Here is a 16,712-nt window from a genome sequence, read left to right on the forward strand (position 1 = left end):
AATAAATGGGGATGCAAACGTGGCATTTTTTATTATATTCAATCAAAATTCATTTATCAAAAACTGGCATGAAAGTCAGCAATGGCAGCATTTTGTCATCCTCTGTACTGAACAATGGGGTGTTGAAGTGCTCTTCGTTCGAACTGCCATTCACCATGCTAACATTGCTAAGAGAGAAGAAAAGTACATTAAGAGTTCAACCAGATGCTCGTCTGTATATCACTGTGATTACAGGGGTCTGCATGTCTGAACAAGGGGAATGGAGGAGTTGACCATGCTTGTCTCCATTTAGAAATACTAGTTTCTTTTTGTTTTTGACAAATGCATTTTTCTAGCTTTTCATTGCAGATTCATATTTGTGAAGACATTGCTTAGATCTGTATAACTGCACATTTGGTAAAGAAAGGTTTCCCATCTTTGCTTAAGACCCCAGTGATCCTACACAAACACACCTGAGGACGATCATGCCAGACTTAAGGGATGCAGTAACAGCTTCTCATGGGGGGTGGAGAGACACCTGTAGAGCCGCCCACCTCCTGACTAGGTGCGTCATCTGGGGGACATTTTACATACTGGACCCTGTGTGGTGAACGTTGCTCATGATCGTACAGTCAAGTGCAGAGGCGTGATGTCATGTTCTTGCCTGGGGGAGGACACACAGACACAGTTAGGTCACTTCCTGATCAGGACAGAAGCACCACCTGTGGATCCCTAAGGGAGGCCTAAGCAGGCCCTGTGGGAATGAAGGATGTCTTCAGCATATCCTCTTAAGTTATGGAATGACCCAAGACCCCTCTATGTTCCTGTTTTTTTTTTTTTACTTTCGGCCGTAAGCAGCCATATTACACTGGAATTAAGGGCAGCCAATCGCCACGCTCTGCATAACCCCAATCAGAAACTATTAACAATACAAATCACAATGAGTCTGTGTGTGGCTGCATAACGGCCACAGGAGGGAGGGAGGGGCTCAGGGTACTCCCTGCCTCATTGCTTTGGGCAGGGAAAGGAGAAGGGCAGAACCAGCTATTTGTGTCTGTGTGTGTGTGTGTGTGCGTGCACGGGGCATGCGTCTTCAAGTTGTGGTATTACCTTTGGATTGCACACCAGTGCTGGTCACAAGCAACTTTGGAACTCGTTTTGAAAGCAATGCTGTTTGCTGTTTGCATCTGCATCTGTTTCCCTCTGAGCCCAGGATTAGCTCTCTGGGTCCAGCCAGACCGGGCAGCTTCCATCCACTGGTCGCAGTTCCCGCACGGACGTCCCTTCTGGATGGGTGGGGCCGCAGAGTGGGAGCGGCATCGTCCGCCTGGAAAAGCAAGAACCAGCTGTCAGAACTGCCACTGCACGGGGCCCCACAAATCTCACACGTCATATCAAAGGGTCTTAATACGGGTGCATGGCAACTTAGGTTTTATTTTACTGCTTTAAATCTTTTTTTTATTTAAAAAAAAAATCATTTTAATCATCATCCACATGTGTAATATTGCGTGAGGGCTTACTTGGGGTGTTCTGCGGGCCTTCCTGCTGCATGGCGGTCTGGGTCTTGTGTGTTGCGGTTACTCTCCGCCGGGGCACGCAATGCCACGGGGCGCCCGCCGCAGAGGCGGGGCCCTATACTGTGATTGATTGGGGGGGGTGCAGGCTTGGGGTGGGGGAGAGGGAGGAGGTGGGGGATAAAATGGGGTTAAAGCAGACTGCGACATATCCATGTGTTGGTGCCAAACCGAAAGTTGAACAGCAAAAGAGATTTTTTGAGCTGTTCAGTTTCAGTTTGGCACCAACACATGGATATGTCGCAGTCTGCCCCAACGTTATTTTATCAACCCCGTGGGGAGATTTGGCCCATGGTCCTGGAGGGCAACGGCGAGGCCTGGTTGCCCATCGCATTGGTCATATCCTGGGATTCTGCAGCAAAAAAAAAGGTTAGTGGCAAACTACAGGATGTCACTCCATTATAAACATGATCCATCTGCTCCCCATGTATCTAAACATCACACTGAACTGAAACACCAGCGTGCTTATTTCTTGAGTCATGAGTCATGCTTTTCCTATGTTGTGCATAGTAGCTTAGTGTAGGGTGTTTCTGCTGTAACTGTAATCATTAATTGTAATCAGTATATCTAGGCAGGAATGCACAATTGGTCCAATCGGGACCCAGTGATGTTAAAACTAACGCTACTACCCAGCAGAGGTAACAATGTCTGAGGGAAACTCACGGTCTGGCCCCGTGCCCTCTGTAGCCCAGCTCGCGATGCTTCTGTGGTTGGCAGGCTGGGAGGCAGCGGGATTCTGGGCCTGAGGAAGACCGCAAAAACAGCCTGGTTCACACAGAGTGGTGCCCTGACCAGACTTTGAATGCACAAACCCTTTTTGCTTTGTCTCCTGCCTATTTTCTGCTATTCTGTACAGCGTCTTTGTGACAGTTTTCTGTAAATAGCGCTGTACAAATAAAATTGATTTGAAGTCACACCTGTGCAGTGACAGCTGTGGCATGGCCAGAGGGGTGAGAACAGGCCCTGCTGGGCCTGGCCGGGACACTCCTCGTCCTCTCTCTGCTCCGGTTGCGGAGGCGGCCATTCTGCTCCTCTTCTCAAACGGCCGTGGTCTGGAGGTGCACGATCACCAGGCACAGGGAGGCCACGTTCTTTCAGGCCCTCTCCTTCACTGCCTTGGCTTTCTCCTCCACCACAGCGTAGCATAAGAGGCTGAAGCTGTTGCTGCAGCCTCCTTCCGTCTTCATCTGGGGGAACACATGCCTAATTAGACCCGACAGCACTGCAGCTGCCCTACTATCTCCTTACAGGCTGCTCTAATACAAGCAGCACTAAACGGAGGGCCACAGGTCATTTAGGGTTCAGGGCATGGCAGTGGTGTATTTCTCACTTCGCGAAACCTGTGAGATTACACAGGTCAACAGTCTAGCCTGGATTTCCATGTGCTTTAGCTGTACATCTGTACCAGTGGAGCCCAATACCTTCTCATGGGAAAAGTTACTGTGAACCTAACCTTTTCGAGGTCGCTTTGCAGGCTTGGCACTGCTGCAGGGGAGCAGAATATCTCCCAGCACCACTGCCTGCTGTTCACATGCCATCTTCCTCTTCCGCATTCCTGGGGCTGAAAGAGATCAAACACGAGGGGGATGCTGTTTGAAACATCCAGTGTTTCAAACAAGAGTCAGTCACAACTATAGTCACCCAGCGCAATGAGGGATATCTTCCACAGGGTCAACTGTGTACTAGTTTCTAACTCCATTTGATAGAGAATGCTACTAACCGTTTTTGGAGCACTTTGCTGGAATGGGAGAGTTGGAGCAGCCCAGTATCTCCGTGGGCATGCTCTTCTCCTCTCCATCTTCCTGGCACTCTCTCTTCATGACTGCAGGAATGAGAGAGTTGCAGAGGTCCAGCTTGGACTCATGCATGCTCTTCTCCTCTCCATCTTCCTGGCACTCTCTCTCACTTTCCATGATGACACGTGGACTGAGAGAGATGGAGGAGCCCAGTTTCTCCTCTTGCAGGTCCTTCAGCTCTTCATCTTCCTGGCAGTCCCTCTCCTCCTCCTCCACGATTCCCACTGAAAGAGATTATCAGTGTCAGGTCACATGGTGCTGTAAAAAGCTTGGCTGCCCATGAGCTTTATCAGTATGGCTGCTGCACTGGACTGCATAGAAAAGAATGGCTCTTTATGCAGATCTTTTTGGTCAATATCATAGGCAGAAAAAAAAGACAAAGATTCCGCAGTGGGTGAGTCAAAACACCCCCTTAGCTTAGAATCTAAGGTGAGTTTTTTGAGATCCCTTCTGATGTCCAAAGAGGTTACCTTCATCTGTACCAGTGGAGCCCAATTCCTTCTCATGGGAAAAGTTACTGTGAACCTAACCTTTTCGAGGTCGCTTTGCAGGCTTGGCACTGCTGCAGGGGAGCAGAATATCTCCCAGCACCACTGCCTGCTGTTCACATGCCATCTTCCTCTTCCACATTCCTGGGGCTGAAAGAGATCAAACACGAGGGGGATGCTGTTTGAAACATCCAGTGTTTCAAACAAGAGTCAGTCACAACTATAGTCACCCAGCGCAATGAGGGATATCTTCCACAGGGTCAACTGTGTACTAGTTTCTAACTCCATTTGATAGAGAATGCTACTAACCGTTTTTGGAGCACTTTGCTGGAATGGGAAAGTTGGAGCAGCCCAGTATCTCCGTGGGCATGCTCTTCTCCTCTCCATCTTCCTGGCACTCTCTCTTCATGACTGCAGGAATGAGAGAGTTGCAGAGGTCCAGCTTGGACTCATGCATGCTCTTCTCCTCTCCATCTTCCTGGCACTCTCTCTCACTTTCCATGATGACACGTGGACTGAGAGAGATGGAGGAGCCCAGTTTCTCCTCTTGCAGGTCCTTCAGCTCTTCATCTTCCTGGCAGTCCCTCTCCTCCTCCTCCACGATTCCCACTGAAAGAGATTATCAGTGTCAGGTCACATGGTGCTGTAAAAAGCTTGGCTGCCCATGAGCTTTAGCAGTATGGCTGCTGCACTGGACTGCACAGAAAAGAATGGCTCTTTATGCAGATCTTTTTGGTCAATATCATAGGCAGGAAAAAAAGACAAAGATCCCGCAGTGGGAGAGTCAAAACACCCCCTTAGCTTAGAATCTAAGGTGAGTTTTGAGAGGTTACCTTCATCTGTACCAGTGGAGCCCAATTCCTTCTCATGGGAAAAGTTACTGTGAACCTAACCTTTTCGAGGTCGCTTTGCAGGCTTGGCACTGCTGCAGGGGAGCAGAATATCTCCCAGCACCACTGCCTGCTGTTCACATGCCATCTTCCTCTTCCACATTCCTGGGGCTGAAAGAGATCAAACATGAGGGGGATGCTGTTTGAAACATCCAGTGTTTCAAACAAGAGTCAGTCACAACTATAGTCACCCAGCGCAATGAGGGATATCTTCCACAGGGTCAACTGTGTACTAGTTTCTAACTCCATTTGATAGAGAATGCTACTAACCGTTTTTGGGGCACTTTGCTGGAATGGGAGAGTTGGAGCAGCCCAGTATCTCCATGTGCATGCTCTTCTCCTCTCCATCTTCCTGGCACTCTCTCTTCATGACTGCAGGAATGAGAGAGTTGCAGAGGTCCAGCTTGGACTCATGCATGCTCTTCTCCTCTCCATCTTCCTGGCACTCTCTCTCACTTTCCATGATGACACGTGGACTGAGAGAGATGGAGGAGCCCAGTTTCTCCTCTTGCAGGTCCTTCAGCTCTTCATCTTCCTGGCAGTCCCTCTCCTCCTCCTCCACGATTCCCACTGAAAGAGATTATCAGTGTCAGGTCACATGGTGCTGTAAAAAGCTTGGCTGCCCATGAGCTTTAGCAGTATGGCTGCTGCACTGGACTGCACAGAAAAGAATGGCTCTTTGTGTCCAAAGAGGTTACCTTGTTCTGGGCAGATGGGACTGAGCCAATCGTGTTCTTGGAGCTCTCCTAATGTGGCTCGGTCCTCCACCTTGGGTTCCAAGCACCAGCTGATGAAGTCCATGACCTCTGTGGATGGCAAAAAGCATGTAAGTGATTGAACCGAGGAGATAAAAGGAGTGTAAAATGTGGGAAATCACACAAGACAGCCCTGCGGACTCCTCACCAGGGGACAGCCCTTCGGGGAAATGGAGCACGCTCATGCTCCGCTCGTCGTAGCGGTTAAACGGCAAGTAGCCACAGACGAGACAGTAGAGCGTCACCCCTAAGGACCACACCGTGGCAGGGCCAGCCTGGTACAGCCCCTTCATAAACCATTCGGGAGGTGCAAATTCCTTGGTGCCTGAAAGACAGGCAGACAAAGACACAAGAGTACATACGGGCACCCTAGAGCCTGTACAACTGTTAGACACAAGTTAGACATAAGAGTAAATATACACACCCTATGCCATAGGGCCTATGGTATGGCAGTCACAATGACTCATGTAAATATGAATATTTCACACTACGGCAATAAGAAATATACCATAGAGCCTGTATAATTTGGAGCATATTGTTTGATGTGCATGCAGAATTTCACATTTATTTAACCTCACTGTTCTACAGATGTTTGTACACAGGATGTAAGTTTCTGTGTCCCATCAAAACATCGGTGTTTACTCCCATAGATCTGAACACTGATTAAAGATGCACAAACTGGTTATCTCACTGACCTGCGAAGGTGGTGTACGGTGTATCCTGCCAGAGATCCCCGCACCCAAAATCTATTAGGATGACGCGCTGGGTTTCCGTGTCGATCAGGACGTTTCCTGGTTTCACGTCGCGATGGAAAACGCCACACTGCTGGCAGTGCAGCAGGGCCTGGAGCAGTTGGTCAGTCACTGCCCTCGCCCGCCGTTCATCCAGGAAACCGTTTTGGGACGCGCAGAGGTCGAGGAGGTCCATGCAGTTCTCAGGCCGCTCCAGCACCATGACGTAATGGTCCGCCTTGTCAAACCACTCATAGAAGTGTAAGACGTTGGGATGGCCATTCCCCTGGTCCACAAGGGTCATGAGCACCACTTCACCGGGAGTTCCGTCTTCCATTCCAGGCTGCAGAGAGAGGAAGTAAATCAATGTGGTGAGAGCGGGCATCGGCTGGCTGTGGTTGTGACAAGGTTCTATGTGGCACAACTGAATCCATTCAAAGCCATGAGAAAAAAATTCTGATCATCTCTTCAGAAAATATCTGAGAAAATTACAGGACAAGTTTATACACAGATAAATGAAGGAATGGACCATAAATACCAATATAAATAAATGTTTCATTTCATTTCTTGAATGGAATGGTGGACAGCCAACAGGTCAAAGATGTCAAAGATCAACAAATGTAATCTTTGATGTGGTACTCACCATAAGCAGTTCATCCCCTTCCCATCTCTTCACGTATTTTAGGGCAACCTGAGGAGATCGTGATTAGTTGCTCCAATACAATCTTTACACACTTAGTAAAATTTTTGTTAATGGCATAGCAGAGAAATTGGCATATTACCCGCTGTCCATCATCGATGCGGAACCCAGCTAACACTGAGCCGCATCCTCCCTCTCCAATTTGGGATCCGATCATGTAGGCGTCCTCTACATGTTCCTCCACATGTTCTACAACAGAAAGCAGACAAGACACTGGTTGCTATAGCAAATATTCCCACATTGTTTTTGTTCATGGTTGCCGTTAAAGTGAGTTCTGAGATCCAAAGTGGCTACCTTGTTCTGGGCAGATGGGACTGAGCCAATGGTGGACTTGGAGCTCTCCTAGAGTGGCTCGGGCCTCCACCTTGGGTTCCAAGCACCAGCTGATGAAGTCCATGACCTCTGTGGATGGCAAAAAGCATGTAAGTGATTGAACCAAGGAGATAAAAGGAGTGTAAAATGTGGGAAATCACACAAGACAGCCCTGCGGACTCCTCACCAGGGGACAGCCCTTCGGGGAAATGGAGCGCGCTCATGCTTCGCTCGTCGTAGCCTTTGAACGGCAGGTAGCCACAGACGAGACAGTACAGCGTCACCCCTAAGGACCACACCGTGGCAGGGCCAGCCTGGTAAAGCCCCTTCACAAACCACTCGGGAGGTGTAACTTCCTTGGTGCCTGAAAGACAGGCAGACAAAGACACAAGAGTACATACGGGCACCCTAGAGCCTGTACAACTGGGAGAGTATCATGCCGAATTTCACTTTTATCTAACCTCACTGTTCTACTAAGTTTCTGTGTCTACTGAATGTCTGTATTTACTTCCCCAAGTTCTGAACACTTAGAGCTGGTCATCTCACTGACCTGCGAAGGTGGTGTACGGCGTATCCAGCCAAAGATCCCCGCACCCAAAATCTATTAGGATAACACGCAAGGTTTCGGTGTTGATCAGGACGTTGGGCGGTTTCACGTCGCGATGGAAAACGCCGCACCGCTGGCAGTGAAGCAGGGCCTGGAGCAGTTGCTCAGTCACTGCCCTCGCCCGCTGTTCATCCAGCAAGCCATTTTGGGACTCGCAGAACTCGAGGAGGTCCACACAGGGGTCCGGACGCTCCAGCACCATAATATAGTGGTCTGGGGTGTCAAACCATTCATGCAGCCGCAAGATGTTGGGATGCCTCTCGTTCTGGTTCACTAGTTTCATGAGACCCACTTCCATGGGAATTCCAACTTCCTCACCAGGCTGTAGAGAGAGGGAAGTGAAAAGTAGTGTGGTGAGTGAGCATCAGCTGGGAGTGGTTACAATGAGGTTATAATGGTATAAAAATGAATAAATACCATAATCAGGCACCAGATTCTGCAGATTATCAATCAGAACACACATTTGAGATTATAGGATGATTTCTACAAGGAAAACTTAAAATGACTGATCCATGAATATCAACAAATATGTGGAAATATGTCATTAATTGTGGACAGCCAACAAGTCAAAAGTTCAGCAAATATAACTTGGGAGACATTTAGTACTCACCAGAAGCAGTTCATCCCCTTTCGCTTTCTGCACGTATTTTAGGGCAACCTGAGGAGATAACGTGTTGAAATACAATCTTTGCACACGTACGCTTTTACTACATAAAATCATATCAAACAACTGCAGATACCTAATAACTTACCATTTGGTAACAGCTTTGCTAATGTTAAGTGTTATGTTGGTATGTACAGTTGAATAAGAGTAGTTATGAAAACATTGGGACTAATAATACTTTCATGAATAATAATAATAATTAATAAGTATACAACAATAAATGATGAAAATATTACAAACTAAAAAACCAAAGTTGGCAGTAACTTTTGGGCATATGCAAATGAGAATAAAAGACCAATATAATAAAATTTGAATGTCAGATGATACAGTCCTATCTGTTTTTGTTAAGGCAGGAAGCAGGATGTGTCAAGACTTTGTTTGTGGCAACATGGCGTAGTGTGGAAGTTGGCATCTTACCGGCAGCCCATCGGAGATGCGGATCCCAGCGTACACTGAGCCGCATCCTCCTTTTCCGAGTAGTGATCTGATTATATAGTAGTTCTCCACAGGTTCTGTAACACAAAAGCAGGCAGACATTAGTTGTTATATAATATTCCCATTTCATTTTGGTTTATTTTGTATCATCTACAACTCGCATATTTCCCAGTTCAACGTAACTTTTTTTTTTTTTTAAGTAATAATAAAATTTTTGCAGCATTTACTGCAAGCTCCACTTTCAATTATGAATAACATGGCTTATGGCATGGTGACTGCTAATTCAGTAAATCTATGAGGCTTTCGTCAGTTTTGCAGTACGTAGCTACTAGGCTTCTGTAATAAGTGTTTTTAATTGGCACAGTAAGTTTTTTGTTTGCAATGGCAATGGAATGAAATTTTAAATATTTACAGAAGTTTCTCAAAAACAAAAAATTACCCTAACGGCGAAGCAGTTTTAATGGCAATACATACATGAGTTTTACCTGTACGTTCAAATTATTGTTAAAAATAACATCTTATTACTTTCCGTAGGAACAACCTCCTATGGACGTAAGCTATTCCTTCTTTCAGACCACCAGTCCCGATCTCATATGATTTGACCCATTTATTCTAGCGCAAGATTGGCTCGCTGAAAGCTGCAAGTTTTGCTGCCTGTCTTCAGTGGCTTCATTTATGACACCTGGATTTGTTTAGCTAGTTAGCCACGCTTCGCGAGCTGAAAATAATATTAGCCACGGATATACCGCGCTGAGGCTAATGTTAAAAGTTTGCCTGAATTACTTAAATAATCCATATATGCTCTCATCCCATATACTAGCTATCTAGCTAATATTTGGTAGAATTTAGGCATTAGCCAACTAGAGCCCTCAGCTTTGAGGAAACAGGGCTTGTACCAATACTTCCGCTTCTGTATAGGCTTAATTGATTTTTTGTAAATGAGTTTTTTTGTAACGTTGTTCCACCGCAGGCAAGATTCAGCAATGGTTTCACAAGCTAAACAGAGCTAAAGTGAACGAATATTTTTTCCTAACCTTGCTCCCTACGTCTCCAGGTGTTATTGGAGGTGGGGATCCCTGTTTCGAACAGATAGTTGAATATTCGTTGCTCGTCCATTGAAGACACAATTAATGATTCCAGTCAATATTTTTTGGTTATTTATACAGTTTATGGATGTGATGTGTGACGTAACAGAACAGATATATTCTGTAATGGCGACGTCACAAAACTGAAATTCTAAATTAGGCCAAAATCCATAGCTCCTTTTATTTCACATAAGTTATTTGTGTACCAGTCCCTAGTGTAGTATTAATAATGCTTATGAATATATTAAATACGTCAGGTTTATTATTTATGTGGTGTTATAGTATAGTAGAAACCTTCCCGGCCTCGAAGCAGCCTATGGCTGCACAATAGGCATTTCGAGTGGGAGTCTGTTCTTGCTCGGTCGTAGAAATGATTCCGTGTGAGGCGTGATCTTTGCTGTATGTTGCTTGCCTGTTTTGGCGTATAAAATATGATGATCAGTAACAGCATTGCAGTCATGATTAGCCTATTCCTTATCAACGATTTTACGAAGAAGGGGTAGAACATGCATTTTGGTCAGAGACAATATTTATAACTCTTTTTTTAAAATAAGGACCGTTTGCTTGTTTGATTGCAAACCAATGCCCCCATGTGCTATGTCGTAATGCAGTCGCGACCTTGCGTCCAGTTCACCTGACGTGGCCAATCAGCGTTGTTTTGCATCGTACTACGAAAGTTGAAAAATAAAAATTACATCTGAAATTCAGAAATAAGCAGTCCTCTGAATAATAGGCTTTATTCGGTACCAGAACCAGAGGGAAATTAAGGTCAAATTATTACAAATAAACAAATTAGACATATCTGGCCCAGTCATTTAAGAGGTTATTTGCGGTTACTGGTGGTAGGGGGCGCTGGACAAGATACTGAGTGGCACATCTTGTCATCTTGGGTTCAAGTTATTGCGGTGCATTAACTTAAGTTATTTATCGTTGTCATTAAAATAAATACATAAATAAATATACCTGTCAAGAGGCTGAGAATAGTCGGCAGGATTTGCGGCTGTATTATGGTATATAGCCTAATTCCAATGCACATTGATAGCCTATTTACATGTTCAAAAACGTTTTGGTAGACTTCACCTGTGTTATAGCTACTACAACAGCACATCAAAATAACTTGGGTATGCAAAGTATATCTTTTTGTGCACCTGTAAAAAGGTTTTATTCTAACTGTGAACGTCTGTCACTAATGGTAGTGAAGAATTTAAGGTGTGAATGCACTGAGCTGCTTCGCAACATGTAAACCAATTATGTGCTCCAGTCCGTCTGAGGAGCTTGAAGGAATTTATGCGGAACAATAAAGCTCCAAGACTACATTCCTACCCAGCTTTTGGTTTCTGTATTATATCTTCTGTATATTATATACAGTATACTGTATGCATTATTCCCTTGAAACTGAGGAGTACTAGTAGGCTACTGAATTCCATCTAAATGCTAGATAATGAAGCAATCCAACGGACAAAGAGTCTTTAATGAGCTTGTAGGTAAAATATACCGTTTCGTTTTTAGGTGTGATATAATGTAGGACACGCCCTAAAACTCCGATTTGCCGAATATCGTGTCAACAGGTCCACCCAGTACGACCCCTCCTCCCTCCTTGACAAAGGTGATGTGCGCAAATGTGTTCGATTCTTTGATGAACGCAATCGATTTTTTCAAGCTTGCCGAGTGTGAATTGTACAAACATCGAAGGATTCAGTAGTGATGAGCAGCACGGGACGGTCATCCCCTAATACCGAAGACATCCACGAGCAAACATGTGGGGAGAGCTGGAGAACAAGACCGATCTGTGGCGCGACGGAAACGCCTCTCTAGTAAGGTGCAGGGGTGGATTTTAATGCTCGTGACGGTCGATACTTTATATTTAAGTCAACCGTTTCAAATCTCGTGTGTTTTGGTGACTTTTGCCAAATGTATGTTGCAAATTTGTCCGTTTTAACCATACTGACAATAGGCTACACTGCACATACAGGCACCCATTTGTTCGGGTAATTCTTTAAGTAGCCTAGTCTGAAGGACGTAAACTAAAACTGCCCTTATAATCTACCTTACAATGTTTGATTTTAGTAAGTAAAGTTCCGTTTCCACTAGTGTTTTAAGGTAGGCTTTTTTCTTCCAAGACCACACAATTTGAATGAGCGGGTTTTGCATTTTTACGCATGATCTGAGAAAATTGGCTTTTGGATATTTTACTTCTGGAGTGTAATAACTGTGTCTCTCGGAGATGTTATGTCGACGATACAGTTGTTGATTATTTTCGTTCTTTTGATTTTTATCATGACATTCAGCAAATAAATAAATAATCATTCCTTGTTGATGTGTAGTGTGTTACGCTACATTTAATAGCACCGATGAGAAAGCCAAAATGTAATGGAGCCAACGCGACTCCGTGATCCTGTTCGTGTACACGTGCGCGCGTGCATGTTTTGTGTTGGGGTGGGCGCTGCAGAGGTGAAGGAATGGAATGTTTATTTGACTTTGGGCTTAAATAAGTTCGTGGGAACCTTATGAAGGTACAAATGATCCCGTATGCTGCAATGCATGGTATAATGTGCATTTTGTATTTGGAACTGTAGTTGTATTTAATGAAATTATCAGTATTAGTATCATTAGGTAATCGAAGGGAAAACACGCCAAAATCCTTTTTAATGGCTGGTGTTCCCTGTCTTCAAGATAACGCAGTTGCACTCTCAGGTTTTGTGTATCTTTTTTGCCTTTGTTCAATATGCCCGATTTCAGGAATATTTTATAAATTTCATATTTATATTATATTATATTATATTTTTCCAAGATGAAACACTTCGATAAAACTAAGTTTTATATCTCTCTGTTGATCTCTCTTGCACTAGGTTGTTTTTTTTTTTTTTTTTTTTTGTATCCTTGGAATTTTGCCTCCTGTTTATGTGGAAGATATTCACAACATGCTCAAACAAGCTGTTCCTCTTCCACACTGTCTGTCCCCTTCTAGGTTCACTGCACAGGAGATCTGATTTATCATGTTTGTATAGAAAATCTGAGGAAAGCTGCGCTGAGGGAAAAGCTCAGAAATTGCATTTGTTGGGAGGGCGGTCCCCCTTTGTGCCAGGGAGTGATACCTGTGCCTGTCCGCACGGATCTGTGCTTCTGTCTTTCAGAAGGTCATTTCTGAGCAGCTGTGGGTCTCTGTCACTGACACGCTGAGCAATGGTGAGTGCTTTCCTCTCTTTGAACTGCCTGCTCTCTCTCTCTCTCTCTCTCTCTCTCAAGCACACTCTTTAACATCCCTGTTTTTCGCAACTACATTGCAACTAGATCTTCTGAAATGATTAAATGTGTGGAAGGAACCTGAAATGCCTGTCCGTAAGTCCCTCAGCTTTATTGAGAAAGTGCTCACTTAGTGCAGTAACAGTGGTATTACCATAAGGCTGCATTGACCTGATGACCCCAGCCTTGTGCCAGTGAGATAATGTTGTGCTCTTTGAACCTTTTCACATTTCCCTCAAATTCTGTGTTGCAGCCTTCAGCAACCCCCCTCAGTCAGCTCTTTTCAACTGTTAACCAGTGAAATGAGTAAACGGACTGATTTACGGCTATGAACATGCCCCAGTCTGCTTCTGTTTCAACACTGGCGTACAAGAGGTAGATGTTGACAACAATATAAGAGCGATGCCAATTTAGGCGGTGAAAATGGGGAAGTTATCTCCAGTATCCTTTCATTGTTCCATTATGTTTTTTAAGTCATGTGTTAAGCTTACATTGACTGCCAAAACCCGATAAGGATCAGCTTGCTCTGACACGCATTGCATTTGGCAGAGCTGCAGGCGGTGGGACACGACGGGCCTTGTGACACGCAGCGGTGAGCGAACGGAAAATGATCTCACTTCCCGTTTCGTCTCTTCACAGGCTCTACACCCAGGCCTCAAGCCCCTGGCACCGACGTTCCATCGGAAAGAGAGAGCGGAATCGTTCCAGGTGAGAGCAGGACTGAGAACGCCTGAGGTTTGCCGGCCGAGCAGCCCAGCTGTGGTGCTGGATGCCAGCACAGGCAAACCGCAGGCCCGCAGGTGTCTGATTGGCCAGGGGAGTCAGTAGTGTCTAATGCAGTGGGGACTTTCCTGCTGATGGAGGGGGGGGGGGGGGGGGGGTGAGGGTGCTTTGGATCTTGGGTAGTTCCTTTTGGCCTCCACACTTTGCTCTTGCCATCACTCTGATACAAGTGAGTCTTGGTCTCATTTGGCGACATAGCTCAGGAGGTAAGAGTGATTGTCTGGCAGTTGGAAGGTTGCCGGTTCGATCCCCGCCCTGGGCGTGTCGAAGTGTCCTTGAGCAAGACACCTAACCCCTAACTGCTCTGGTGAATGAGAGGCATCAATTGTAAAGCGCTTTGGATAAAAGCGCTATATAAATGCAGTCCATTTACCATCTGTCCACAAGACCTTTTTCCAGAACACTGCAGGCTCTTTTAGGATTCTTCGGTACAATCAACTGTAGAGGTCTTCCTTATCCTACCAGGCCCTTTGCGATTTCTGAGCTTATCAGTGCTCTCTTTCTTCTTAATGATGTTCCAAACAATTAATTTTCGTATGCTTAATTTTGGGGTTGGGCAGGGGGGGGGGACTATGTATAAAAAGTGCTATAAATTCAACATGGCAAAAATAAAAATAATACAACCTGCAAATTTGCACTTTAACCACGTGTGAATTGTTCGATTGCACATATACAATTATGGAGTACAGAGCCAAATCAATAAATGTCTCTGTCCCAGATGTTGTGGAGCTCAGTGTGTATAGAAACAGAGGTGAGATAAAGAGCTGAGCTGTGCAGATTGAGCCACTGCACACTGCCCTCTGGGCCTGGCATCCAGTCTGTCCCAGCTGTCTTTGCACTTTGTTTTCACGCTTATTTTTCTGCCCTGTCTGCTGTAGGTCAGAGGACATGGAAAGTTTCCAAATTCCAAAGTTTCCAAATTTCTTGGAGGCGCTGGCAGGACTCCTTTCTAGATAAAGCCAGACAGGGTCTTGTGGACGTAGCGCAAACCGTCCAAACTGCTGTTCGACTCTTTCTGGTTCCTACTGTTGTTTTTGACAGTGTTCCCTTCTCAGTCTTTTCACTGCTTTTAGTTTTGGTGACTTGTTAAAATGCGATTGCTCTGTTGAAAAATCGCAGTTTTGAGGCCGTCATAAGTTTAATAGATTCATGAGGCCTGAACATGGCTTGTGGATGGATCGTAGCATTCGGTCCCCTCTCGGAATGTTATGCATTCGGGAGTACTTGTGCAGACAAGTAGATGGAGAGTGACTGATGCACGTTGCTAATGTGTGTGTGTGTGTGTGTGTGTGTCTGCAGGTATCATAGCAGCAGCAGTGTTTATCAGCTTCCTGTTGGCCCTGTATGCTGTTCTGTGGAAATGCATGGTGGCTGCGCCTAAGAGGTAAGATTTGGAAGGCCCAAAGCCAAAATATGGAAGGTGTGTGTTTGATATCCAGTGTCGATACAATTCTCATGTGATGAGCTGTCATGTTTGCGCTCTCTGTTTAATGCAAGGGGAAGGACTCCTTTTGTTGTATGTGCTGTACATGATGTTATGCGAACCAGGCAGAAGTGAATGAACAGGTTTCCCTGGTAAAGTTTCAGGCAGGAGGAGAAGAAGAAGAGGAGAGAGAGAGCTCGTGCACAGAGGGGTCATGTGTGTTGAAGGTCAGGACCACGTCAGAAGGGGCACAGTTTGGGATTTTGGGATGAGGTCACGGCGAGAGCCTGGCTGCTGGTTCGCCGTGGTGCTGGAGCTCGCCGGTTTGATGGACAGAGGCCCGGGGTGGGCGGAGCTTTGAATCCTCCTGCTCTGAAGTCCGTATGGCAGCTTAAGGCTGCTGCCTTCTGGGACAGCCTGTCCTCCAGGACACACATCCAATGAGGAGGGGGACCCTGTCCAACTGTTCACAAACTACTGGAACTTGCACAAGAGCATTTTAGCAATGTGGATTAAACGTGACATTTCCTGCAAATTTATCAAATACCATAGATGGAACAAAGGTTTGCCCACGTGCATGGCACTCATGGGAATTCGTGTGTATATATGTACCTCTTTGTTGCTGAAACTTACATCTGTATTGTTGCAGGGATTTGGAAAAAAAAAAAACTTTTTATATAATTCCACATATGGAACAAAGATTTGCAAATGTGAATGCGTTCGTTGAAATTTTTGACTGTGGCTCAGGGATTCTGAGGAGCATGTAAAATTTTTTAAGATGCTAAGAGTGTACCTCTGTTCTAGGATGAAGGAGTTGCCAACTTTTGTATCAGAGTTTTCCCACAGGGAAGATAGGAGCAATACAAATTAGGATGTTCAAGGATAGCCAGGATATTAATATCCAGAGAATGATCTCATATGGGTTTTGTGGGGTACTCATGTTGAAAGGTTGGTTTGTTATAATGCACCTGCATTCATCCTAGAAGTTTATTTTATTGTATCGTGTGGTGTGCATGCTGTTTCAGTATGAACGTGTAAATGAAACTACCAAACTTTAAGTGTAATCAGACTGCAGATTTGACATGACATGCCTGATGCCAAATAAAATTGACTACTGTTTTTTTGTGTCAGTGGAGTAGCAGAAGGTTTCACCTTTTGTCTTTGGGTTCGCAAATGGTGCACATCTCCTCTCTGGAGGTTTGGAGGGTATGTGTGTTTCACAGTGACTGACTCTAACTATAAAACAG

At 45.2% G+C, this 16,712-nt stretch overlaps 2 protein-coding genes and 1 long non-coding RNA gene across 4 annotated transcripts; 1 reads left to right on the top strand and 2 right to left on the bottom strand.

The window, feature by feature from the left end:
* Positions 1-6: 6 nt before the first annotated feature.
* Positions 7-1,720, bottom strand: LOC118206766. The gene is made up of 4 exons (XR_004761246.1): positions 1,500-1,720; positions 1,090-1,306; positions 453-643; positions 7-167 (listed from the first exon to the last, which is right to left on the bottom strand). It is a non-coding gene; the product is annotated as an uncharacterized LOC118206766 (long non-coding RNA).
* Positions 1,721-1,803: 83 nt separating this feature from the next.
* Positions 1,804-9,526, bottom strand: LOC118206858. Its single transcript, XM_035379991.1, has 20 exons — positions 9,457-9,526; positions 8,914-9,008; positions 8,443-8,490; positions 7,776-8,154; positions 7,413-7,589; positions 7,208-7,315; positions 6,996-7,102; positions 6,857-6,904; positions 6,178-6,556; positions 5,631-5,807; positions 5,426-5,533; positions 4,998-5,297; positions 4,731-4,838; positions 4,147-4,446; positions 3,880-3,987; positions 3,274-3,573; positions 3,007-3,114; positions 2,471-2,740; positions 2,217-2,295; positions 1,804-1,905 (listed from the first exon to the last, which is right to left on the bottom strand). Exons 4-20 carry the CDS (start codon positions 8,128-8,130, stop codon positions 1,812-1,814), a joined length of 3,126 nt encoding a protein of 1,041 aa, XP_035235882.1. The 5' UTR covers positions 8,131-8,154; positions 8,443-8,490; positions 8,914-9,008; positions 9,457-9,526; the 3' UTR covers positions 1,804-1,811.
* Positions 9,527-11,528: 2,002 nt separating this feature from the next.
* sb:cb288 lies at positions 11,529-16,606 on the top strand. 2 transcript variants are annotated; one of them, XM_035379992.1, is made up of 5 exons: positions 11,529-11,830; positions 13,151-13,202; positions 13,899-13,967; positions 15,342-15,426; positions 15,624-16,606. In XM_035379992.1, the coding sequence occupies exons 1-5, from the start codon at positions 11,774-11,776 to the stop codon at positions 15,688-15,690; spliced, it is 330 nt and encodes a 109-aa protein (XP_035235883.1). In that variant the 5' UTR covers positions 11,529-11,773; the 3' UTR covers positions 15,691-16,606. The 2 variants fall into 2 exon arrangements, with proteins under 2 accessions (XP_035235883.1, XP_035235884.1); XM_035379993.1 differs by lacking the exon at positions 11,529-11,830 and adding an exon at positions 11,845-12,560.
* The last annotated feature ends 106 nt before the right edge of the window (positions 16,607-16,712 follow it).

This window comes from Anguilla anguilla, chromosome 10 (genome assembly GCF_013347855.1).
Source record: "Anguilla anguilla isolate fAngAng1 chromosome 10, fAngAng1.pri, whole genome shotgun sequence".
NCBI lineage: Eukaryota > Metazoa > Chordata > Actinopteri > Anguilliformes > Anguillidae > Anguilla > Anguilla anguilla.

Excerpts from the sequence above, each read along its gene's own strand:
- LOC118206858 (XM_035379991.1), bottom strand. The coding sequence starts at position 8,130 with ATGGAAGTGGGTCTCATGAAACTAGTGAACCAGAACGAGAGGCATCCC. Across the intron at positions 5,534-5,630 it reads CCCCGAAGGGCTGTCCCCTG|AGGTCATGGACTTCATCAGC; the intron begins GTGAGGAGTCCG and ends TGCCATCCACAG. Across the intron at positions 2,741-3,006 it reads TGCAAAGCGACCTCGAAAAG|ATGAAGACGGAAGGAGGCTG; the intron begins GTTAGGTTCACA and ends GTGTTCCCCCAG.
- sb:cb288 (XM_035379992.1), top strand. The coding sequence starts at position 11,774 with ATGTGGGGAGAGCTGGAGAACAAGACCGATCTGTGGCGCGACGGAAAC. Across the intron at positions 11,831-13,150 it reads GCGACGGAAACGCCTCTCTA|AAGGTCATTTCTGAGCAGCT; the intron begins GTAAGGTGCAGG and ends TCTGTCTTTCAG. Across the intron at positions 13,968-15,341 it reads AGAGAGCGGAATCGTTCCAG|GTATCATAGCAGCAGCAGTG; the intron begins GTGAGAGCAGGA and ends GTGTGTCTGCAG.